Source organism: Plectropomus leopardus, chromosome 2 (genome assembly GCF_026936395.1).
Source record: "Plectropomus leopardus strain MGB_pleo_1.0 chromosome 2, ASM2693639v1, whole genome shotgun sequence".
Classification (NCBI taxonomy): domain Eukaryota; kingdom Metazoa; phylum Chordata; class Actinopteri; order Perciformes; family Serranidae; genus Plectropomus; species Plectropomus leopardus.
This window is the reverse complement of record NC_142177.1, coordinates 12,544,517-12,569,733: the sequence shown is the minus strand read 5'-3', so window position 1 is coordinate 12,569,733 and position 25,217 is coordinate 12,544,517. Positions and strand designations below refer to the sequence as shown.

The 25,217-nt window shown below is 39.4% G+C and overlaps 3 protein-coding genes across 3 annotated transcripts; 2 read left to right on the top strand and 1 right to left on the bottom strand.

Moving 5' to 3' along the window:
* Positions 1 to 495: 495 nt before the first annotated feature.
* LOC121952901 (serine protease 1-like) lies at positions 496 to 5,364 on the top strand. The gene is made up of 6 exons (XM_042499778.2): positions 496 to 623; positions 740 to 802; positions 982 to 1,132; positions 1,503 to 1,644; positions 3,303 to 3,560; positions 4,445 to 5,364. Exons 2-6 carry the CDS (start codon positions 748 to 750, stop codon positions 4,592 to 4,594), a joined length of 756 nt encoding a protein of 251 aa, XP_042355712.1. The 5' UTR covers positions 496 to 623; positions 740 to 747; the 3' UTR covers positions 4,595 to 5,364.
* On the top strand, positions 5,365 to 9,905 carry cdab (cytidine deaminase b). Its single transcript, XM_042501123.2, has 4 exons — positions 5,365 to 5,593; positions 6,429 to 6,540; positions 8,063 to 8,120; positions 8,836 to 9,905. The coding sequence occupies exons 1-4, from the start codon at positions 5,407 to 5,409 to the stop codon at positions 8,974 to 8,976; spliced, it is 498 nt and encodes a 165-aa protein (XP_042357057.1). The 5' UTR covers positions 5,365 to 5,406; the 3' UTR covers positions 8,977 to 9,905.
* A 160-nt stretch (positions 9,906 to 10,065) lies between these two features.
* On the bottom strand, positions 10,066 to 24,173 carry LOC121953850 (dnaJ homolog subfamily C member 16-like). Its single transcript, XM_042501102.2, has 15 exons — positions 23,754 to 24,173; positions 23,494 to 23,560; positions 22,746 to 22,891; positions 21,175 to 21,350; positions 18,266 to 18,450; positions 16,782 to 16,886; positions 16,162 to 16,320; positions 15,489 to 15,619; positions 15,038 to 15,215; positions 14,564 to 14,746; positions 14,337 to 14,413; positions 13,977 to 14,057; positions 13,597 to 13,686; positions 12,146 to 12,316; positions 10,066 to 11,917 (listed from the first exon to the last, which is right to left on the bottom strand). Exons 1-15 carry the CDS (start codon positions 23,942 to 23,944, stop codon positions 11,428 to 11,430), a joined length of 2,430 nt encoding a protein of 809 aa, XP_042357036.1. The 5' UTR covers positions 23,945 to 24,173; the 3' UTR covers positions 10,066 to 11,427.
* Between the last annotated feature and the right edge of the window lie 1,044 nt (positions 24,174 to 25,217).

Sequence of the window (25,217 nt, the reverse complement as noted above, 5' to 3'; positions counted from 1 at the left end):
TTGAGAGTAAAACAGAAGTACAAAACACATGGTGAGCCCCTCTAACTCTCATTCCAACTAAACAGGATTTCTGAGGAGAGGTTTTTCCTTGTTCAGTTGACGAATAGCTGCTGCTATGTCCTGCAACGTCTCAGGTTAATAGTGCACTAGGGGGCAAATAGATCAGACACCATTTGTCCAGCCCTCTGTAACATCACTGGATACACCAGCGACATGTCTGGTGAGTATATTCTATCATTTCTCCGGCTTGTTGGGTTTCATCCCCGTAAAGCTTCACTTTGTCTCCACGACCAGACAATAGGCTGCATCTGTGAGAACAAGGGCTGTAGAAAGAGAGGCGTAGTGAAAGACAAGGCCGCTGTAAAAAAAAAAAGAAAAAAAAAGAAAAAGGAATCACATGTACTAGGTCACACTCTTGGCTCTCTCTGTGTGAGAGACACTTGGATATATAGTGGACAATGGCAGGGAACAATGAGAGTGACAGGCATGGTTACAGTATAAAAGAGGCCTGAGAGTTCTCAAGGTTTACTGCATGTCCTGGGATGAGAGAAGTGTGTGAGGGTGTGAGTGCTGATGCTGCTGATGCTGGGCTTGGACTGTTTTCTCACTTGTCTCTTGATAAGGTGAGACAGCTTTGTATTGGTACCAATGGAATACTAATTAGTGACACTTTTTGGATTTTAAGTTCAAATGAATTGGTTGAAAGATACATTTACTTCACTTTGTTTCTTTTTGGTAGCAACTAAGATGAACCTGTCTCCATCCTGTCAACTTTCACTGCTCCTTCTGAGTGTCGTTACAGGTGAGGAACGATGGCATCTGAGAATACATTAACAGTACATACTGTCCTCTTAACACACCTTCGGTCACTCAGGGGCCAGGGCTAGCTTTGTGTAACTTAATCTGAGTAATAACTAAAAGCTACTAACTAATCCCAGGTTACAGAGTCTCTCTATGTCTAATCCCCTTTTTGGCTCTTAGGTGTGTATGGGCAAAGAATCATTGGGGGTGGAGTGGTACAAAACTACAGCATCAAGTATCAGGCCTCCCTCCTGTACTGGAGGTACCACTTCTGTGGAGCCACCCTCATCCACCCGCAGTGGGTGGTGACTGCTGCCCACTGCTGGAGACCGTAAGTTACTGCAGTTTGATAACGTGGGAACTTGGAGGGTTGATTTGCAAAAACAGAATATCTACATGTTTTGCTCCTAATTCATGCTTTTGTGCTTGAATGCGCAAACCAGGGAACATCAGTCAAACTGGCGTTGATTGTTTCATAAAACATCAACATATCATTATCATTTTTATCATTTTTTTTTTCCTGTGCACTCAAAGGAATATCAACCAAACTGGTATTTTATTTATTTTAGGAATACCTTTAAATTGTTTTTTCTCTTTGCACTCTTAAGTGACTTAAAATAAGTTCTGAATTGTCTTCTTTGTTGTTGGTTAACAAGCACCATAAGAATCTTCTGTTATGCCTTCTACTGTGCTTTTTTCAGGAGGCACCGGATCAAAGTGGTCCTGAGTGAGCATAACATCCATAGGGTGGAGGGCTTTGAGCAGACATTCACTGTCTCCTTAGTCTTGAGGCACTTTCAGTACCAACCCTGGACATTTGACAATGATATCATGATGCTTAAGGTGAGGGATAACTGTGGAATATGACTTATTGTATCATATTCAGATATGGATTTAATATAGATACTGTGAGTTGAAACTGATTTCAGACAATGACTAGATTACTGATTGAAACTGATGAGACAGTGATCTGCAACACATTTCTGAGGCCGGCAGCACAGAAACATGTCAAAGTGTACCAATATACATTTCTAAATAATGTAGGGTCTGACATTCTCATCGGACCTTTCACTGAGAAGTGTCACACATATAAACACATATGCAATTCACAGCATTTAAAAAGATTTAATATATTAGCCTTGTCAATGCTTGATAAGTGGTGGAAGTAAATTCAACTAAAATGGTACTCCAGCAAGTATATAGATCATTTACTTGAGTAAAATTACTAATACCACACTGGAAAAGTACTCTTTTAAAAGTTAAAGTTTGGCATTAAAAATGTTACCCAAGTAAAAGTACAGAAATCTTCAAATAAATATGAATGATATATATTATTAAATATTTATTTATTTATTATTAATTATTTAATAATTGATTAATAAATAAATATAAAAGATGGATGGATTACATCACAGTGCCCCCCTTGCCTTCATCTGCAAAATGTATCTTAAATAAACATGTGCAGACCATGCAGAGACATGTAAATGTACTACAAAGAGACACAAAACAACTACAAAAAGATAGAAAATGACCAAAAAAGACACAAATAGACATCTAAAGAGTCAGAAACTATATATATAAAAAAAAAGACAAGCAAAGGAATGACAAAGAAACACAGAACGACTAGAAAGAGACACAATGTGTCCCCAAAGAGATGCAAAGGAACTACAAAGAGACACAGGACAACTACAAATAGATACAAAATGACCAAAGAAGGCAAAAATATACCTTGTAGAGACACAAATTGTCCTTTGAAGAGACAAAAATGACAACAAAGAGATGCAAAGAAACTACAAAGAAACAGAATGACTGTAAAGAGACAAAAATGACTGAATAGAGATGCAAAGAAACTACAAAGAGACAGAACAAGTACCTCAAACTTGCACTAAAGTATAGTATCTGAGTAAATATACTACTACCTACCACTGCTACCGACAACAAGCCAAAACAACCCTTGCAGTTTCATCAGGGAGATTTTTTTACAGAGCTACAGAAGACTACTGTTTCCACAGGCTAAATACTCATTTTCAATTTATTCTCATTATTTGTTTTATTAGTTTCCTCTGTATTGACCTGCCTATGATACAGTGAAAAGGCTTGTTTAGTGACTTCAGTGAGAATACTGACTCATTGCTTTTTATTGTGCATATCGGGGATTTTCAGTGAAACTGAATTTCCAGTGCACTGTAACAATTTTTCCATTGAAACCCACTTCAAATGATGCTTACTACCTACTGAACCAGAGACCTGATTGAGATACAGTTACATTCAACCCCTTTATCAAATAATTTGCTTCACATTGATGTACTTATTTATCCTTTTTTGCCTCCATCTGCTCTTGTGTGAGTCATTGTATTCTGTTTCAGACAGCACAGTAGGTCATTTAGAAGAGCAGTAACCCTCTTTACTCACATTTTCATGCGAATAGAAAATGTAAAATGCTACCTTCAGCAATAGCTGTCTGTGTCGACTGACTGAGGAAAATGTTCTCTGTGTGTCAGTTGGATCGTCCAGCTGTCATCAACGCCAGGGTTGAGCCGGCCTCTTTGCCAGACCCGAACTCACCACCCTTGGCTGACCTTACCCAGTGCACCGTCAGCGGCTGGGGTGTGACCTGGCTCAACAGCTACAGCCTGTCACCTGTACTGAGGTCTGTGAATGTGAATATCTTCAACAACTGCTGGCAGTACTACAACTACAGGATCACAAATAACATGGTCTGTGCTGGTTCCCAGTCTGGAGGGAAAGACTCCTGCCAGGTGAGGCACAAAGTTGTGTGTGTGTGCGTGTGTGTGTATGTATGTGATAAAGCAAGGTATGCTTCAGGGCGTGGCTACTTTGTGATTGACAAGTGGCTATCACAGAGGGGTTATCAGGTTCTCAGTAAACTCCATCCCTCGCTCCTCCACAGCTCCAACCTCTCAGCAAAATATAGACACCTCCAGCTCCCCCCCAAAAAAGAGATGGTGACAGCCAAAATACCAAACTTGAGGCTTCAAAATGATTGATCACAAACCAGTGTGTAATGTCATGGGGGATACACCCACTCCTTTTATACAGTCTGGTCCCAGTCTGCATTCAGACACAGGACCGACACATTTGTTACTCTCAAATCTGATGCTGTTAAAGCTGCATTTAAGTTTTTGGGGTTTTTTTTACCACTTGAGGGCAGTGGAACAAGCTGAAAACACATGCTTTTGCCTTATAAAGAAGCAAGACTAGTAGGCAAACAGTATCAACATTGTTTTGAATTTTGTTTTTGGCCAAGTGGCAAATGTAAGTCCAATATTTCAGTCTCAGCTCTGTTTTTGTCACTCACTGTAAAGAAATTATGGACGTAGTCAAGGTGATGTCAGCCATTGCTTTATGGTCTATTGTTATGAATGCTCAAGTTTGGAATTTTGGCCATTGCCATCTTGGAAATTTCGAGCAAGAAGTGACCATATTTGGAACAAGCGGCTGAAAAATCAAGCCAATGCCAAAGTGCCAAAAATTTCAATCATCAAATGGCCACTTGAGAATAAATCTCCATAGACTTCCATGATGAAATTTAAAAGCTTTTTACACTCTGATTTTCAGCTCAGTTAGGAAATGATTATTTTTTTGCAAAAAAATGTGTAACTGTTTACTTTTCCATCCTCAGGGCGACTCAGGAGGACCTCTTGTTTGCAACGGTAAACTTGAGGGCATTGTATCTTGGGGCTACCGTTGTGCCCTTGCTAGATACCCTGGCGTCTACACCAAGGTCAGAAACTACCTCGGGTGGATCAATTGGGTCACCCAGAACCTATAATGAGAGTCTTAATACCCAGCTCACACAATATTGTGATGAAGATTCGAATGGATCCTAATGGACCAAAGCCATAACGGATATTTTTGGTTGTCTTCTAGACATTACTTACATATAAACATGAACATATTTGCTAAAAATGAATTATCTGGGATTACACCCTACAATTGTGAACTAATTTAAACACAAACAGGTAAAAATACACAGTAAAGTTACTTAAAAAAAAAAATTATATCACCTAAGAGAGACGATTCAGGTTATTATGAAAAAAAAGTCTGATGAATAATACAACTAAACGCACTTTGTACTTTTATTCTACTGTGTTTGTAGTGTTTTCTGGAAGTGATGTTAAACCATGTCACAGGTTTTGGGGATCACTTCAGGAATCATTTTGGTCCTCGAAGCCTCCATTTCTCAGCTGCTCAAAGAGAAGCTGGGCTTACCAATAAAGGTGCATATTTTTTTCAAATGGTCTCCTTTGATACTGGTCATCTATTGCACACTTACACATACTAAATAAGGAAAAAAAGAAATTAGGAAACAATTTTACACAAAACTTAACTAATGCATGTGAGTCACAGCATCCTGCTTGAATTTCCTGCAGACAGTCACGTCTGTACAAAATGAACAACAGTAACAACAACAACAACAAAACCGCCTCTCATTGCCTCATGACAACGTGCTGGCATCCTAGCCAATGATTGGCTGTGACTGCTCCCTCTCCCCCTTCCCCCTGTACCATCCCCATTTAAAGCTGAACCACAATAGACTCATTCAGTGACTCAAAAACAACCTCACAAACCCCAAGTGCAATCATGGACCAAGTCAAGTTGAGCAGGGGGGTGATGCATATTAAGGACCATGGCTCCAGAGATCTGTCCCAGGAAACGGTCCAGAGGCTGATCCACCAGTCCCATGAGGCAAAGCAGCAAGCCTACTGTCCTTACAGCAAATTCAGAGTGGGAGCTGCTCTCTTGACCCACGACAACTGTGTGTTTACAGGTAAGATACAAGTGAAACTTTGCTTCTGGGTTGTTTGATTAGGGTAAATATTTGACATGAGGAAAGAAGGTTTAGATAAGTGATCAACTCTGAATTCTGCCTTCTTATCACGAAAGTGTTTCCCTTAAACTAAACTAACAAGTTCTTTGACATTGAAGGAATGTACATCTAGAAGAAAGTATTGTTAAGTCTACCACATTTGCAGGCAGGAAACCAGTGAGAGTCAAAGCATTACGTAACTTGTGTTTGAGACTTTTCTTGCTGCTGTCTGACATCATTTAACATGTAGATTTTTTTTTTAAAAGGAAATGGATCATTTGTGAATTGTGAATGATTACCTGACAACAGACAGATGAAATGACTGGACGCGGTGAGGGAAGGTTTAATATTAACATGCCCCACGTAAATCCCCTCACCAGGTGAAGTCATTATTCTAAGTTGGTTGAATAAAATCACATTTTTAGGATCAACAAATCTTAGTTTTCCCATGAACTTCCAATGACCTCCTATCATTGCGTCAACAGCGCGGCACACACACACACACATGGATGTCAAATGAGTCAACAATAAGCCAGACGCAAATGTCCTGCTCATGTTGCTGGACTGTACAAAGCTGAGTGAGTCACGTGTGTGTGTGAGGCCAAATAGCTGGCAAACAGCTGTGAGTGCAAAGACCCCTTGAGTAACTACTTAATCAGGAGAGAATAAGTAAATAAACAGCCCCCTTTGACGGCAGAAAGGCCTCTGTTTGTAACTCCAGTTGTTTTCTTTCTCTAATGTGTCAGATTCATTTCAGTGATGTGAACACACTAAAAGTACCTGATGTCCCCGGTAGGTTGCAATGTGGAGAATGCGTGTTACAATTTGGGTTTGTGTGCTGAGAGGAATGCCATCTCAAAGGCAGTGTCTGAAGGCTACAGGAGCTTCAAGGCAATTGCAATTGCCAGGTACGTCTACATTATCCATTCTCTGTCCATCCTGTCAGTCATCATTCCTGTATTACCAAACCAAGACTCCTTTCTCTTCATGGCTCAGTTTCTTTTTGCAGATAATGAAATCTTAAGCTTTCCCTTGTTTCATCACACAACAAAAGTCTATTTTATGGAAAACTTCAACAACAAACAGCACAATAACTAAATTCACCTGGATCTCAACAGCACAGAATATCCAGCACAGGTACACTCAAAGCCAACAACACATTAACAAAACATACTGCTCACAACCAATACAAGATGAGTTTAAGCCACCTCTAATATCTACAAAAACAAAGCCTGAACACAATTGACAGCAGGCTATTGCATCAGCAATAGTAAAGAGAACAAGAATTTATGAGCCTAAATTAATCATTAACAGTCTCAACTTACGCAATGCATTTTTTTCTGGCTGTTGGAGCCCCCTGAGCCCGCGCCTGGGAGGCAGGTTCTCTAATCTGCCAGTGGTTGCATCTAAACGAACAGAAGCTTCTTTTAATGCCTTGTGATGATGCTTTTATTAGCTTTATAATAAAAGTGTACAGAACAGAGGGGCATTAGTAGAAATGCAGAGATTTGTAGTGAGTTATATTAGGACATAGTGTCACAAGGGACTAAAACAAGCAGCCAGGTATACAAACAAAAAACAGACTTTATGCTGATAAAATGTCCAAAACAAACAGGTATCCAAAAACACAAAGCACAAATGAAACACGAATAAAAACGGAACTGAAACCTGTCCAATCACAGGGAGAATAACAACAAGATCACAGCAGGCATAACAGGCAAACTGACAAATGACAAAGGGAAACACACAGGTATATATACACAGAGAGCTAATCAGGACAACGACACACAGCTGAGGCAGGTGGATCAGGGAACAGGGGGGAAACAGGGATGGGAACAGGTGTGCAGGGAAGACTAACAAGAAAGGACAAACCAGACAGGTGAAGATAATCAGAGAAACACACAAAGACAATGGAGTAAAATCAGACATGACACATGAGAAGTGATAATACAAAATAAAACAGAACATGTGTAACAAGAAACAAGAGAAACACAAACAGAAAACCCCCCACCAAAAACAAAGTCTACAATATAACTCTAAACCTAAGATCATGAGACATAGATTAGATGTAGATTTCGGGGGGGGGACACATCCCACTCAGTAGTCAGAACATGCCCCCCCCACCCCCCCTTCAAAAAACATGAAAGTAGCAGAGGACTTTTTTCAACAGAATTAATGACATTAACATCATGAATTGACGCAGACCAATTTGGAAACAAAACTTAGACCCTTGCATTAGACTGTTGGGAATGTTTGAAAGAACTTATAGGGAACTTATAGTATGATTAGAGTAATCAATAGCGAGGGTATGGGTGAGGTTTAAGGTAGGAGGTCAGAGCACTGTGACACACTGTCATCTTTGTGTTCAACTCTAATACATTTCCCCTGTTTTGCTTCTCACCTACATTCTTCTTCATATGTTCCTTGCAGTGACCTGAATGACCAGTTCATCTCCCCGTGTGGTGGCTGCAGGCAGTTCATAAGAGAGGTATAATCTCTTCCGGTCTACTGGTTTGGTGCAGTTGTTCAAGTTTCCAGTGTGTGATCAGGACCGCCCACAGAAATGGCTAGCTTCCTGATGATGTCCAGTCAGGGCCCTCCCAAATATGCTTTAGTCGTTTTGTTTTTTTTTTTAAGATTATATTTTGGGATTTTCCCCTTTATTGACAGGATAGCTGTAGAATGACAGGAAGTGTGGGAGAGAGAGGGGGGTTGACACACAGCAAAGGGCCACAGGCTGAAATTGAACCTGGGCCGCTGCAAGGGCCTCGGCATATGGGGCGCACACTCTAGCAGGTGAGCTAGAGGCCCCATGCTCTAGTCATATTGACACATGCATATACTCTCTGTCTCTCTCCTAGGTCAGACCGTGAAATTTCTCAGGTCATGTGGCCTGCTGCCTTTATTATTTTTTTAATAAATAATAATTGTAATAAATAATAATAATAATTGTATAAAAAAAAAGACTAAATACAATGGTTACTTTCTGTTGTTTTAATAAGTAATGGGGAATTTCATTTTATAAAATGTAGTTACAATTTCTTATATTTAGAACTGACATGATTATTGGGGGTTTCCATGGTCCTCCTTTTTCAGGGCGACCCTGTCTGTGATTTTTTCGTTGTCAGGAGCACACACAAAAATAAAAAAAGGGGTGTTTTTACTGCTTGCTATATTTTCTTTTTATGTGATCTTCCTCACAGTTTGGATCAAACTGGGATGTGTACCTGTCAAAGCCCGACGGCTCGTACCTAAAGATGACTGTGGACGAGCTGCTGCCTGTCTCCTTTGGCCCAGAGGAGCTGTCCATGAAGAAAGTGTTTGACATTCCTCATGAGTACTGAGTCCAGATTGTGGTACAAAAACACACGTGGCTTCTTTGAGCTGCTATGACATGTACTGTTTAAAATGCTGCTGAAAATGAATTCATGTTTAGCAGTAGTTCTATTTATGGTAAATATTTCTTCATGTATTATCTGCTGATTGTAAATGTCATATATATTTAAATTTACTCTGTGTACTGTAGTATTAATTAAAACAACATCAAGGTCATTGCCAAACTATTTGCTGGAAAATTAATTTATTAATCAGTTTAATTAATTATTCCTTAATTATTTATCTATTTACCAGTGGTGAAAGATGTATTTAGATTCTTTGCTTTTGTAAAAATACTAATACCACACTGTGGGAATACTCGACTACAAGTAAGTCCTGCATTCAAACCTTACCTTACCTTAAGGTAAAAGTACTGTGTTTTCATTAAAATGTGCCTCTAGTGTTGGTTCTAAAGTAACATGTTCCCTGCCATCGTTTTACTATTAAAGATGATGTTTTAGATTGATATTACTGCTACATTAATGTGTATGCTGCCATTTACTGATGTAGATGTCTGAAACAGTGCCAACTTTAGCTACATAATATGCTGTTTGGGGACATTTATAGATACATGGTTTTCACTGGACAGCAAAAGTATGAGAAACTGTAATCTGAAAGCTGTCAGGCATATGTAGTGGAATAAAAAGTATTAACCTCTGAGATGTAGAGATATATAAAGTTGCATAAAATTGATTACTTAAGTAAAGTGAAAGTACCTCTAATCACACTTGACACAGTACAGTAAATGTACTTTGTTACATTCCACAACTGCCATTTACCAACATTAACATGCTGAATGCTGTATCGTTATAGCTACAAATATTACCTAGTTTAAAGAAGCATGACCAAAATTATGTATCAAATCCACATATTTTAATAAATAAAGTGTTTTAAAGGAGTTTCTCTTAATTATTTGAAGGTCAATTTTCACAGTTGGATATAGACACAAATGGACATACAGAAAGAAAATAATTATAAGAGTGTACTGCAAATGTTATTTGTTGAGCAGCAAATTATTCATTTACAGGGTAAAAGGAGGAGAGAGACGGGTTGAAGCATTTAAGTTGCCAGTGCAAATTCACTAAACATTTATTAGTGATTTTAAGTTTATGTATTCCATGCATCTACATTTACAGTGGTTTAAGGGCACAGGCTTCAAAAGGTCAAGTCAGACAATAGACAAGAACTTAAAAATAAAATAAAATAAAAAATAGGTGAGACAAATACCAAATAAACAGCAAATGTAAAGACAAAAAGGCAGATGTAAAGTTTCAGGTACCATCTATCCAAAAGGATATTTAACTTGATCAGAATTCAAACTTGGCTTGTAGCATAGTTTATGTTAAATCTCTAAACAGAACAGCAGCAAGACATGGCAACTTGGTCTGAGCAGAAAAACATCAGGAAGAATCCAGTTCAATTAACCATTTAAAAAAATGTTTATGGTGTTTTGTGTCAAAGTTGATTATTGCTGCTTACAGTGCTTTGAAATTCTCTGTGTCCTAATACCTGGAATCAAAAAGTTGTGTTTGACCTATAACAGCAAAAAAAGGACAATTATCAAGTTCAACTTTAGGCTGCTAAAGGTTAAAAATAAAAAATATAATTTATCTATAAAGTCAGTGCATCAGGCTCAGTTCCCAAGCCTTTATTTGTATTAACCTGCTTCCACATATGGCCAAAAGTAAAAACTCATGATAGAGGGCTGTCAATGGTGAAGATATGTTCCGGCGTGGAACAAATTTTAGAGGCTCTTGGTGCTTCAAAGGACTCAAGTAGAGCAAAACAAGTGCGCTTACTCCAAGCTGTATGATTTCACCTAATGAATGTATAAATATAGAGACAAAGTTAAAAAGAGCAGAAAACAACACAAAGAACTGGATTAATCTGTAAAAGCTAGCTTCATCTAATGCCTGTACCATGATGCTTATGGGCTGTTTATGTGGAACAGAGACAGTACCTCATCTATAACACCACCTGTGTGTGTGTGTGTGTGTGTGTGTGTGTGTGTGTGTGTGTGTGTGTGTGTGTGTGTGTGTGTGTGTGTGTGTGTGTGTGTGTGTGTGAAGATTGCCTGTGTTTGTATGTAATACAGCTTTTGTTGTTTTCCAAGAGTCTCTCCCTTTTCTGTCTCTGTACAGAAGACATGAAGCAGCATCGCGCAGCGCAGACTTTACCTTTGCCTCAATACGTGCATTTTAAAGGTTTGTGGTAGCACGCTACTCTAAACCATCAATTTCCAGATAAAATGAGACATTCTGTAAGCAGGTTTGCAACAGTTCAAGTGCAGCAACATACCTCTGTGAAAGAGAACTTAAATAATAACTCAAAAACTGCAACATTGTGCTGCACTTTTCTCGCTGAAGAACTCAATCAGCAGATTGCAAAGCGTACCTGCTGCCATTCAACCTTTTTCGGTTTCAGCTCCCCGCGGACGAGTTAGTGGTTTCACCAAGAGAGGGCCAAGCAGGGACCTGTAATCTGGGCAGGGTGCCCTCCATTAGCCTCTCCATCCACAGTCCCAGCCTGTCAAGCTTGTGGTGGACTTCTATGCTGGTGGCCCTGCTGGAGCCCCTTCTGGGTGCAGCCCCGTCCTCCCTGGAATGGGATCTGGACCGAGAGTGGGAGCTGGACCTTGACCTGGAGCGGGACTTTCTCCTGCTGTCAGAGGAGAATGAGGTCTCGGATGAGGAGTCGTTGGGGTCGTCCCCTGTGAAGACGGGTCTAAAGAGGCAAAAGTATTTCTTGTAACCGTTGAGGGCCAGGACATGGCCCGAGTAGTCTGGAGATTCTTCATCCTCGTCTGAATGGCCGTCGCCCTGCGTAGCGTCAGAGGCTGAGCGAAGGAGTGATGGCATCCAGTGGTGGTGCTTATCAGCGTTGAGGAAGGAGAAGTGGAGGGTCTGGGTCCTGTGGTGGCAGAGGAAAGTGGACCAAGGCTGGTCTAAGATGCCCCTTCTAACAAGCTCAAACAGTCTCAACGTTTTTCTAACAGATAACAGAGTTCAGCTACAGTCTGCACTCACAAGGCCGCTTTCTTTTGTACAAATTGTACTTTTTCTTATGTACAAATAAACTAATGGAAATAAATAACTACAAAAAAAATCTTGAAACATGCCCTCCATTGCTGAGACTTACCCAGAGAAAGAAAACACCTCCTTGGCAAATTTCCTGAGCAGGGCATTCTTAGAGGCGTTGGTGAGCACCAGTACGACGTTGATATGGCCGGGCCTCAGCTTGACCAGGTTGCTGATGTACGTGATGTCTGTCAGTTCTGTCACTTCCACAAAGTCCTTCTTAGGAGGACGGCTGCATGGACCAAAGAGAAAGACAGAGGCAGGGAAAGTTACAAGAAAGGAAAAGAAACGTGGGAACTACTTTTATACGGATTATGTCCCTTATTTATTACAGTGTATTTTGGGGGTTGCTGATATGATGATAATAACTTTTGGAGCTGATAATGTAGAAAATCAGGGCTGGATTCTTGTGTGATCTTGCAAATTAAACTGCCTTACAAGCAATGCGATTTTGGGAGACAAGGAGAAGGAGACTGAAATTGTAAATACTGAAATGTTTAAAACTTTAAATTACTGTTCTCAGGAACCTTAAAGCATTTTTTTAAGAATCTCTACTCGAGTGTTGTCACGTGTGAGGCAGCTGTTTTGTTGTTTATATGGAGATTCCAAATAAAATTTAAATAAAAATGTGATGAAGTACAGTATGGTTAATCGAATTTAAAGAACAATTACTAGATCATAATATATACTGTGAATTTGATACAAAATTATAAATACCATGATCAAAGATTTTGGTCATACTGCTTACACCTTGTGTAGTTTTGTAGGAGGGGATGCTTTACAGCCAGTATGGAGAGGAGGAATCATTTCAGCTCACAGTCTCAAAGTACATGTGGCATGCAAGTATTATTGTAATTATAAACAAGCCCTTTTGAGATGAACGTGCACACCTGCCAAATGTTCCCAAATGTAAAAATCCCAGCTACATGTCAACAAAAGTGATGTCTTGAAGAGACCGTAATCTTGTTTCGAGGTTGGTTCAGACTTTCACTGGAGAGCAGAATAGGCTTCATAAGTCTGAACTTTTATATCACAATATAATTATAATAATATTATGATCTATTGGATAGAGCAAAAGTAAAATTCCAAACCTGATTATCACAGGAAAGCACTGTGCATCAGCTAGTTGTAGATTAAAGTGCAGTTGGCTACATGACAGAAAATACAAATTTATTAACACTTTGCTGCTGAGTCATGTTTCATCATTAATGAGAACGTTTCTTGTGGAGCTTTGGGAGCTGTCTTGACAATTCAAGGACGTGCTTAAGTTAGCAAACCACAAACCCCCCACGGTCCTGCCAGTTGGATAAACAGCCATTCAACTGCAAAATAAGTTTTTATAAACCATTGTTCAGGCAGTCTGTGTGGGAATTTAAAAACAATCTGCTCTTTGGTGCCCTGATTTTCCAGTTTTTCGGCTGTTACAGCTCATGTTGTGAATAAAGTAGGTTGCCCGAATAAAGCAGGCTCTCTGCTGTGGATCCAGCTGCTGTATGCACTTCACTACATTACCTTGAAGTACTAGCTCTACTTGATGCATCATCCTCAGTTTGCGGCTGCTCCTTCGGCTTTGGTTTCCGGGGTTTGCTCTCAGCTGGCTCGCTGAAAATGCACCACAAAAAAAGGAAATCATCAGTGTGGACACCAACAGCTCTTTAGGGCAACACTGTCAGCCAGTATTCTCTCACTTACCAAACCAGGAGTAGCCACACAGAATTAAAAGACAAATGAAATAAACAAATGCTAAATAACCCATTTCTATATGGAGATCTAGGCAGTATCATTAACAATAAGATATTTTAAATCAAGCATTTTCTATGACTTGATTTAAAGTGTACTTAATCTCAATAATTAAAATGTTGCAACGTCAAACAGTGTCATGGTGATCTCACCTAAAGGCCTGAATGATGACTGTGCCAAAAAGAATGAAGAGCGCTGAGAAGATCAACGACAGGATGGGCATCATCTCTCGCCTTGAGGACAGAAAAATGTCATTATTTAAACACAGCACACAGCAGCTCTTATCAACCAACAACAGTCCTCGCAGCCTCCCTATAACCTCTACATGTAGTTACATTTTTGAAGGAGGGCATCACAGCTATGATGGGACACACATACCAGATAATTCTGGTTACACTTTGATGCCCACGCATGACTCAGCTTCTGATAAATTTCAGGAAGCATGCCGCCTTGTCTGTCTTTCTCTTGTTTGCGCTGAAAAGTGCAGACTCTCCGGGTGAGTGTCGTCTTACCAGTTGGAGTAGAGAAGGTCATCATATATTTGAAGGATGTAATCATAGGCGGCATTCATCCACTGAACAATAAAGATCTGAGGAGGTTGAAAAAGAAACACACAGCGATGACATCCAGTTAAATGTTTCAATGTCAGCAGCCCCAATGATCTCAAATTAAGGTGTGTGTGTGTGTGTGTGTGTGTGTGTGCGTGCGTGCGTGCGTGCGTGCGTGTGCATCTTCTTACGGGGGCCATCTCGTTGTTCAGCTCTGGCAGGGTGGCATCTGAGCTCAGATAGGTGGGGTCTTTCTGAAGGAGCTCCAGCTGTTCGTGGAGACGGTATTTATCTTCTTCACTGCCGTTCCAGCCACCACTCACAGAGCGGAACAGGACCTTGCCGGCATGGCTCCGCCTCTCAAGAATCACCACCTGTCAGTCAGAAAAAGCAACTCTACTGTAAACTGAGGCTGTGCAGAGTCTCAGGATGAACATATCGGTAATCTGACACATATCATATTCTGTATGTGCAATAAAAGGTTTGCCAGCAGGTGCACGTTGTCCTCGATCTTCGTTCATACTGCATGAGGGAATCATTTTTCTCTTCAGATAAGTTCCTTTGTGTCATACATTTTATTTTAAAAGCTTGTTATTGAATTTGCAACAAGGCGAGAATATGACTGATGCATGTGTGTACACTGTTTATGCATTTCTGCCACTGACCTGAGGTGAGAGTGCAGCTTGATTGTGGAGCAGTGCCTGACAGAGAGGCTGCTGCTGACGCTGGTAGACGTACGCAAACCGCAGCACGTCTTTTTTGTTAACCGATGCGAAGTCTAGGAAGGCCTTATTGCCTGGAATAAAGGCTTGGTCCTCCCCTGTGATCAGCAGCACGCAGTACCTGCAAACCATTCACAGTCACACAACATTTCAGTTCACTGTGACAGCCGCTGTGATGTCTGTCCAACTGTTTTGTTTGGATTTCAGCTTCTTACAGTTGTCATATGATGTTTAAAGTCAAATCTGGGCTTGGTGTAATTTACATTCTTTTCTATAACAGTTCAGCAAAACAGAGACGCCTCCTTTGATCAAGTGTAATTACAAAGGAGGTACATTTGAGGATATATTAAGTACAGGAGCAGAGGCTAAGCACTCTGCTGAGAAAATGTCTTACTTCCTCCGTCGATGGAACTGCTTGACAGGGCACAGCTCATCAAAAAGCTGTTGGTTGACCAGCCGTGGCACCTGTAAGAACTTGTTGTTGGAGACAAACTCATCCATGATTTGTCGCTTCATCCCTCTGGCCTGAAAGAGAGGAAGTGCAGTGGTTGTGACGGTCATAAAGCAAGACACTTTAGAGAAGAGTAAATGTAAAATATTGCAAAATGACAAAAATTGCAAATGGTTTTTACAGGGGAACTACACCTATTTTCAAAATTTATACATGTTATTTCTATGGTTCAAAAATATTAGAAAATTAAAAAGTCTGGAGCCGCTCCATAGACGATGACTTGTAAAAGATGTTGTAGATGACACTGAGAGCAGCCAGGGGAATATTCTGAGTAGAAATATACATTTTCTGTTTCAAAACTGATAGACTACAATAGAAAAACTCTGTGTTTTTTCTGTATTCAAAAAAAGGCTCCAATGCGTTGGCCATGGAGCAGCTCTAGACCGCCATCAAAAGTTTGATGATATCACTAACTTCTTTGGTTTCTGGCTTTGAGAGAGTGTAGCTCATGCTCACAATTATTAGTTAAACTTTCCTAAGCCATAGAAACAACAAATTGGGATTCTGAAGTTAGGTGGTGTTCCCCTTAAAATGTTTTACAATGCATTTCTTGTACCTGAATGATGTCAACAGGCTTTTCTGTGTCCTCCTTGAACAGCAGCATGGTGGGGGCATATGTGTTTATGTTGAACTGCCGTAGTAGCCGAGTGTTGTGTGTGACACCCTGGTCCACGTAGCCAAAACGCACATAGTCTCTGAAGGCAAACGCTGTTAACTGGAGAATGGAGTGGGAAGATGAAAGAAATAAATACATTGAAATAAATAGGGCAGGGCAGATTGTTTTTATAAAACTGTGTAGATTAAATACTGCAGGTGTAACTAGGATAACTAATTGGCCCTAAATTATTTTCTCTCTCTGTCGCTATCAAACAAATTTATTGACATACATAACAATACTGTGTGCATTTGAATGTGATAGGTTAAAAGGGTAAATTCTATGTAACAAAGGAGGAAATATTGATCCGTTAGTTAATGAGAAACAGCTGCTCACACAGATGCCTCTGTAGTTGCCGTTGGGGTCTAATCAATCAATCTTTCTTTCGTTTCGGTGGAAACTGCACCAAAACTCAGAATATTAACCAGCTTGAAGAGCCACGCTGATTCCCACTTTAACATTTTGTCCAATAATAATAACACTTGTGATCTTGTGTGTGTGTGTGTAAGTGCATTGCTCACCTTATAGAGTAGGGGAATGACAGGGACCTGGTCAAACAAGAGAACGCTGGGCTTGTTTTCCACGTGCCAGTTATCCAGAAAAGCCAGGTAGTTGTTATCTGTGATCTGGAGAAACAACGGCAAAATTCAAAAACATACTCTCGCTAAATATGAGTAACAATCTACCCAGGCTTAACCTAAAACAAAATATTTATTTACTAGCTACTTTTTAAAGCCACACTTGATGAGGGATATTTGTAAATATGTGTTAACTTAAAAGTATATTATGCAGGATTTTCCTAAAAAAAAAAGATAAAGAAAAGAATAGACTCAAACATAAGTAATCCCTCTCTTTCCCTGCTCCCTTACATTCTTTGTTCAGGACATTTATGGGTGTGAATGCAGAATTTTTATAAGAGCTGATGTATAGATGAATTACACACACAGTATTTATTGAATACTTGATCGAGGAGAATCACAGTCAAACACGCAGCGTGTAACACAGCGTATGCCATCCAGAGAGAACAACACCAGTCCGCCCTCGGAAGACACTACATGTTCCCAGATAAGGTTATTTTGCAGACATCTATGAGTGAGCAGGTTCTATTGATCCCTGAGTTTAAACAAACAAGTGTGCTCACCCTGCTTCCCCTAAATCACCTTTCCTGTGTCCCCAACTACTCAACAGCACGTCTTCCAAGAGGAGATACTTAATCTACTGAGACCAAACATGAAAAAAAGCAGCTGCAGAGGTCAAAAATCTGACCTCAAGGCCTCAAGTAAGAAAATAACCTGAAAAAATTCTAATAATTCTGTAAAAATAGTTTCAAATATGTGATTATGATCATTATGAATTTAGTTCACTTAGACATTTTTCCTTGGCTTTTAAAAATGGTCCTCCGGGTCTACTGGCTCATTTTTTTGCATCTCTCTTTTTTTCTATGCCAATAATACCGTCTTCTTTGGTGCTCATGGTTTCAGTAAAATGAACTGAATAACTGAATTGCGGAGAATCTTACCAAGTTAACACTGTATGTCGCAGGTCCATATTGACAAAAATTCAAACATATATGCATTATGTATGTGTGATCCAAGCAGATAACTAACGTAAAGTCCAGCAGGTAGCCAACACCCTGGTTTTATACATCCAAAGAACCTTTATAAGAATTAACTGCATGGTGATCAGTCCAGGCCTCTAATTAAGACAGTCCTTTATTTGTCAAAATGTGTCACCACAGCAGGCTAGTAAAAGTGACTGTTTAATTGGGACTGGGCATTTATTTGAAGTTTTACACTATATAGTGAGGCAAAATGCCAAAGGAAACTGAATCTAGGGTTGGCTTTTACTTTCACTTTAACGGGCGTGGGCGTTTACAAACAATAACCGACAGTCCTGCATAGTGCACCTTTAAATCGGACCTATATCTATGCTAATAATCAGCATTACTCTAATTCATTATAGGTAAAACATATAGTGATAGTGTTTTCATGACTGCTGTGTTTACCTTTTCCACCAGTTTCTGTGGCAGCAGGTCTTCGATGAACTGTCGCAGGTGTTCTCGTACCACAGTCTGATGGTAGAATGTCACCCTGCCGTTCACCAGCCCGATGATGGAGGGAGCGCGGTGAGCTCCCAGCTGGCTGGCCAGGCGCCGCTCATAACCCAGGTCCACAATGCCAATGCCAACACCTGGTGTAAGAGTAAAAATAGACCGCTATTGTACCTGATACAGTGGAGCAAAACACGAGTGTTCTCACAATGAAGGGGAAACACTACCTGGAAGTAATTTCAGGCTGTGTTATTTTAGTGATTTTGGAGAAAAAAATCAGTATATGCAAACACAGAGAGCTGCCTTGTTACTGATTTTAGACTTTTCGCTATTTTACATTCAAATTAGTTTAAGCTGAAAGGGGCAGAAAATACAACAATATTCTAGCAAAACCACAATGGATGCATTTCAAGTAGAGATTGACATGAATTAAAACTGAGCCGTAAAATTATTCAAACACAACAAACATGAAAGCAATTTTAAAGTGAATTATTTCTTTTACCAAACAGAAACACTGAAAGTCTCAAAGAAGAACCACTCCTAGCTGTGGGATTTTTACTCGAGCCTTTGAAATTAGTGAGGTTCTGGCGAATGAATGGGGTTCATGAAAGATGCATATATCTGTTTTTAGTGTCTCACAGAATGCTGTGTATCCATACAGCTGTATACCACAGCGATATAAAGAGGCCGAAGCTGGCTTTCAAATGACGAGAGAGAAATGCTCTGAAGCAAGTTTTCTCATTTTGATTTTTAACAATCAAAAGGGGGATTCTGTTTGACAGCTTTGCATCCAAATAGAAAAGGGATGCATTTGTCAATACTGTAGATGAACAATAAGTGAAATGACTGCATAATGTGAGAGGTGTCCCTTTTAATGAAAAAAAAAGACAAACTAAACTCTGCAGTCCATCTCAGCTCTACGTGGCTTGTTAGCATTTAACTTTTGTATCCTGGTCACAACTTAACTGTTTTGGTTAACCCTCACAGCTCTAATTAATCTCGTTTGTAGCCACAGGAGACGGAAGCTTGATATCACATTTTAAGCTTCCTGCTTTGCACCGAATGGCAGACAAAGTTAGCAACTAGCTAACATGAGCATCTAATAGCTAAAAAACCAAATAAACACTCGGTGGCGTCGTTATAATGTACATCTGTGTAATCAGATGTAATTCAGTACAACTGTTCTGCCATAAACTCTGCTTTTATGATTCCAAAAATGTCCTGTTTTTGACACTATCATACAGGTGTCCATTTATTTTTATATTTAATGATATCATAGCATCACCCAGTGGCCATAAGAAAACACTGGCATTGTATGTTTCTGCAAACCACGAATACATTCCCATTTCTCAAATGTATCAAATCTCTCTAAAGTGACGTAGCATATGAGCACTTGGTCATTAGGAGGTGGAGAGGATACTGGATGACGGGACACCTTGGCGAGACCCCTGCCAAGCTGCAGATGACTTTTCGAGAACAACAAACAATAAAAGTGGTTATGATTTAGCAAGTTATTGCTGTGTTTCTGGTGGCTTTTTAAGCACCAGATGAGGAAGTTTGGCAGCAACCTGTTGCTGTTTCTCCAGTGAGGATGTTGTCAAAAAAAGCAGGTGTTTTAGTTCAAGGCATCACTGCAAATTATGATCTTTTCCGAACCAAGTGGTGTTTGTGCCTTAGCATAACCATGTTGACCAAAGCGTTGTTGAAACATAAGGTTTCTGCATAAAGTTTCAACATATGCACTATGATAAGCTTTATGTTAGTCTTGCCATGGTTTTCCGCAAAGCTACGAATTCAACTACAATACGTTTTTGACAGCATTTTGCAGAAAATGCTGTTTATATCAAGCAAAGCTAGAATAGCTTTATATACTGAGCTTACTTTAGGCTAAAGGTTTTGAGAATCAGAAATATTTTATTGATCCTGGGGGAAAATTTTGGTTTGTTACAGTCGCTCTGATGCCAGAATAGAGAATTATAGCAAGTAGAAATTAGCACCAGCACAGCTATAGAAAACAGAAAATAGAAACACAGTAAGAGTAGGCAATTAGCACAGAATGTAAATATTTAAATATTTAAAATAAAGCGTGTAAATATGCTGAGTATGTAAGTGTATAAAATATAAATGTATCAGATTATTGGCACTAACCTGTGAATATTGAAATTATAATATGGATAATGTGCTGACTGTTTAGAATATAAACCGTGCCTTATGCTAAAATGCAATGTATCAAACTAGTATACAAGTTAAAAATATCAAAATATAAATATGTGTGCAAAGCTACAACAATGAACAAGATATACAGAAGCAAGAATAGCAACAAGAATATATACAATATATCCAATGTGTGATATAGCCTACAATTCATTAAACATTGAAATTTAAAATCTTTAGACATAAATGTTCATTCACATTGAATAAATAAATGTTGTGCTGGTTCTGACTGGTGACTTTGGTGTAGTAAAGAGTGGTGGGTACATTAGCATGCCGGATATTTTTCCAGGGCAGGGCACTTAGTTATTACAGAATAATAATGGGACTTGGTCTACAGGGCACTGGGAACAGCACTTCTAATTAGCAGAATTAACTCAACAACTTTAAATTCATCTCCAGTGCCAGACAATTGTGACAGTGAGTTGAATCCCTCCCCTGGCTTTACTCCTTGTTCCAGGACACCAAGAAGAACAAATAAACCTTGATGAATAATACATGAGATGACCGGCTCTCTTGGAATTGCATTTGCCTTAATGGCCTGCAACTGAGGAAACATCAACCTTATGTTGTGATGCTTTTAGGAAAAACCAGCCCTGAGCCTGAGCGTGTGTGGGGGCAGACTGATGGGAGTCTAGTCACAGCAGACTTACCCAGCGGCTCCAGCTCCTGCACCGTCTCCTTCCACACAGGCTCAATGTGCATGCACGCAAAGCACCACTCGGAGGTCACTTTGATGAGGTACGGCCTCCTGTGGCTGTCTGGAAGGACGTCGCTGTTAAACTGCGCGTGGTGAAGCAGGTACTTGCTGTCTGCAAAGTCCCTGGACCTAAAGGAGGGTCGGAAGAAAGACGGTGAGTCTTTTTTTAGCGAGAGCCTACGGGGGTGCTCTCAGGACATGACCTCAGAGTAAACTGTCTGCAACTCCAATTTGTTCGCTCATTATAAATCTTGCTGCAGCATCCTGAGTAGAAGTAGAAATCCTTCTTTGGAAAAAAAAAGTACCAAAATAGACCATTCAACCTACAGGCTCCTTTAGTTTGTTCATCTCACAAAAGAGTGCAGATATTTTTTTTCATTTTATTCTCAAAATCAAAATAAAAGACTGACATCATACCACGCTGAGTCTGCAACTAAGAATTATTTTCATTTTGAATTACCCAAACTTAGGAATGGTAGCGGTTAATCGATGCTTGATTAATTGGATGTTTGTAATTTGATCGAATGTGTGAAATTTAATCAAATAGATCTGATCTTGAAATATAAACAATGTGTAAAGTCTAGCTATCAGTTGAATGTTATATTTTGAAGGCATGTTTCATGACAAGGCAGACATCATGGGGTCTGTAAGAAGAGCGCGGCTGCAACACTGGAAAATAAAGCAGGCAAAGCAAAACATTCATATTTCATTCATCGTTTCATAGGCTATGCAATACTGTTAAGGAATATGCAATATGTTGTTGTGAGTTCTGATTGAGTAAAAAAATATCATTTTTGGTATTGTTTGATAAAAGCAAAGCATTAGCATATGTTTTAGGTTGTTTTTTAAAAAATCACAATAACTGATTGTTAACACTGATTGCTATCGTTGCTAATGATTGATTACAGAATGTGCTTACCTATTTCTTACAAAGCCTATTTTTTTTTTTTTTTTTAAATCCAAAAGTATCCCATTTACACTGGTTTGAAATGGAGAAAAGCAAGCACATCCTCACATTTGAGAAGCTGTAGCCTAATTCAGTCAATTTGTCATCCATTTTCTGGTGACTGATTAGCTGTTCAATGAATTTGACATTCCCTAACTGCAGAGCTTCATCATACAAGATTGCAACTGGATATCTAGGAATGGGCCTGTGGGTGATGGCAGTTTGGAGTTCTTATTATTACCAATAACTAAAACCTACTCCACTTACTGTGGACACAGCAGCATGCTGGGAAACAAATATTTCGGAGTATAATTGTGCGAATGTGGAAAAACAAATGTTTCTTTGAAGAAACAGAAAAGGGGATTTTTTTCCCTTATCAAACAGGATTTTGTGATTTGACGTTAAAATGGGTACTGACTGTATCCTCAGAGGACCATTGACAGTACTCATGGACTCCTCTGACAATAGCATCTTTACAAGCAGGACACAGTGAGAGACATTTAACCAAAAGTTTCCTGTGTAACTAAATGACAGTGACAACTACTTTAATAAGAGACAAAACAAATCAGAAGTTGTACCTGGGGAAATGGAAAAAAGACTCGTCAAAGTAAAAGCTGTTGTGGAAGCTGCGGAAACCGTGATGCTGTGACTGGCCGAAGGGCTGGTTTTCATCCATCTGTCCATAGCGGTCAAAGTTAGACCTTCGCTCCTCATTAGATAGAATCTGTTAACAAGAGAGAATAAAACATACAAGTGACTGTGCTGTAAATGTTATGATTAGGGGTTGATGGATTATCGGCCTGGCCGATTATCGGGGCCGGTATTTGGGATTTTGTTGATTACCTGTACCAGCGTTTTATTTTAATGATCACTGATAAAATTAATTAATCTTAAAAGTGCAAAGAAAACGTCAGCACGTGAGGAACTTTCACTTTGTAAAACCTCGGGGAGCTATTTTTATCGATTTATGTTTCATTTAAATTTTCACTTGATGTTATTAAAAAAGTTGCTGGGAACTTGCTGTATGTGATGTTGAATGTGTCAGTTTTTATTAAACAATGGCGAAAGGCATTTAAACAAAGTTTTGTTTTTTTGTGGTTTGTTATATTCCAGTTTCTAAATATTATGATTTTCATTTTAACTGAAATTGCATATTGGTCTTAAATATCAGCCATGGGTCTCATTAACTACTAATGATCAGTACTGGCCCTGAAAAAACAATATCGGTCGACCCCTAGTTATGATACCTACATGGAGACCTGGATACAGAAAGTGAGTCAAAGACACTGGAGGACATATGATATTTTATTATGCATTTTCACCCACCTCGTATGATTTAGACACCTTGATGAACATGTCCTCTGCTTTGGGGTCCTTGTTCTTGTCTGGATGCCTGAAACAGCCCACACAGGACATCATATATCACGACTATCTCATGCAGGATTAAAATGCTCTATTTTGTGATAGTTAAAGTCAACAAGCATCGGTTCATATGTCAGATGTGTCCCGTTAACTGAACAGGGCTGATGTGCCACAGTCAGCGCCGGCCTGCTGTCCCTGTCGGGGACAGCCTGTCAGTCACTCACCACTCCTTGGCCAGGTTCTTGTACGCCCTTTTGATTTCTGCTTGACTCGCACTCCTGCTGACACCCAGGATTTTATAAGGGTCATACTCAGAAGCTGCTCTCGCCAAATGTACACTCAAAGTAAGCAGAAAGATGGCGAGCAGAAGTGGACATGTCCGAGGAGGATATCGGCTGGTTGTCCTGAGCGTCATCGCTGCCGCTGTCCTCGTCCAACGTCACTTAGCTGCCCGGTTTAGTAACGTAACGGAGCTGCTCTGTAGCGGGCTAATGTGTCCACATGAGAGCTTACGTGGTCCGCTTTGGTGACTTCTTAAATGTTAAGTTAAATACAGATGTCATACTGGCTTTTTACTACGATGAGGCCATTATTTTCTAGCTAATGCAAACTGTCAGCGTCATGGCGTCATGCCCGCAATAAAAGATTACACTTCCGCTTTCATATTTCAAAATAAAGTCCTCCTAAACCCATATGGAAACACTGAACATGATACTTTGAGTTACAGACTCATTAGTATGCATTTCAGCAAGGAACGGCTGAGGAAGTCCTTTCTTCCAATTTTAATTCCTCGCACTTTACACGTAGCTAGGCCAATTTTCACAGGAATTATGTATTTAGGCTGTACTTTATCCTCGGAGTGTTTTTTCTGTTAAGTTTTTTCTACTATTGTCCCTCTGCCCTCCGATTTTTATTTTTGAGAGTTTAGTCCTTTAATGGTAGTGTTTTCTAGGTGTGTGTTGTTGTTGTTTTTTTATTCTATTGTTTTTAATTTGTTGTTTTTGGCTTGTTTTTTTGTCTTGTTGTGTTATTGTTTTTACTGTGGCCTGCATGGCCCCTCAGTTTCCCTCAGGATTAATAAAGTTAATCTAATCTAATTGAATCTAATAATATAATATAATATAACATAATATAATATAATATAATATAATATATATTTTGGACACACAATATGGGGCTACATAAAGTGTTATGACAGATTTGCATAGGCGTAAATTTGAGGGGAGCCGCAGAGGACATATGCCCCTCAGTATTTAGACATGTGCATCTTTCCCCCAAAACAAAAACATGAAAGTAGTAAAACACTTTCATTTTGATGTAATTCTCCTTTTTATGGTGACTTGCAACCAGGCAATGCATTATCGCCACCAACTGTTATGTCAGTGTATTTTATCCTTGTTATTCGGCTAGTATTTTCTTGTTAACTGAAGACAAGCTTCAGTTAAGCTGAAGCCCCCCGTACTTGTGTTAACACGCGTTAATGAAAGGTTAGTGAATGCACACGTAGAATCACAGTGTATGGAAATTATCCTACATTAGTAGCCTAATATTTTACTTCCTGTTAATTACATACTTTCATTTAAACTGATAAAATAACATACATAATTCATTGATTCTTCTGGCTGTTACTATACTGTACAAAACAAACATATATCAAGCAACTTGGCAGGGTTATGAACATCCTAAAA

Excerpts from the sequence above, each read along its gene's own strand:
- LOC121952901 (XM_042499778.2), top strand. The coding sequence starts at position 748 with ATGAACCTGTCTCCATCCTGTCAACTTTCACTGCTCCTTCTGAGTGTC. Across the intron at positions 1,133-1,502 it reads GCTGCCCACTGCTGGAGACC|GAGGCACCGGATCAAAGTGG; the intron begins GTAAGTTACTGC and ends TGCTTTTTTCAG. Across the intron at positions 3,561-4,444 it reads GAGGGAAAGACTCCTGCCAG|GGCGACTCAGGAGGACCTCT; the intron begins GTGAGGCACAAA and ends TTCCATCCTCAG.
- cdab (XM_042501123.2), top strand. The coding sequence starts at position 5,407 with ATGGACCAAGTCAAGTTGAGCAGGGGGGTGATGCATATTAAGGACCAT. Across the intron at positions 6,541-8,062 it reads AAGGCAATTGCAATTGCCAG|TGACCTGAATGACCAGTTCA; the intron begins GTACGTCTACAT and ends TGTTCCTTGCAG. Across the intron at positions 8,121-8,835 it reads GCAGGCAGTTCATAAGAGAG|TTTGGATCAAACTGGGATGT; the intron begins GTATAATCTCTT and ends TCTTCCTCACAG.
- LOC121953850 (XM_042501102.2), bottom strand. The coding sequence starts at position 23,944 with ATGACGCTCAGGACAACCAGCCGATATCCTCCTCGGACATGTCCACTT. Across the intron at positions 15,216-15,488 it reads CAGTTCCATCGACGGAGGAA|GTACTGCGTGCTGCTGATCA; the intron begins GTAAGACATTTT and ends AATGGTTTGCAG. Across the intron at positions 14,747-15,037 it reads AAGCTGCACTCTCACCTCAG|GTGGTGATTCTTGAGAGGCG; the intron begins GTCAGTGGCAGA and ends TCTGACTGACAG.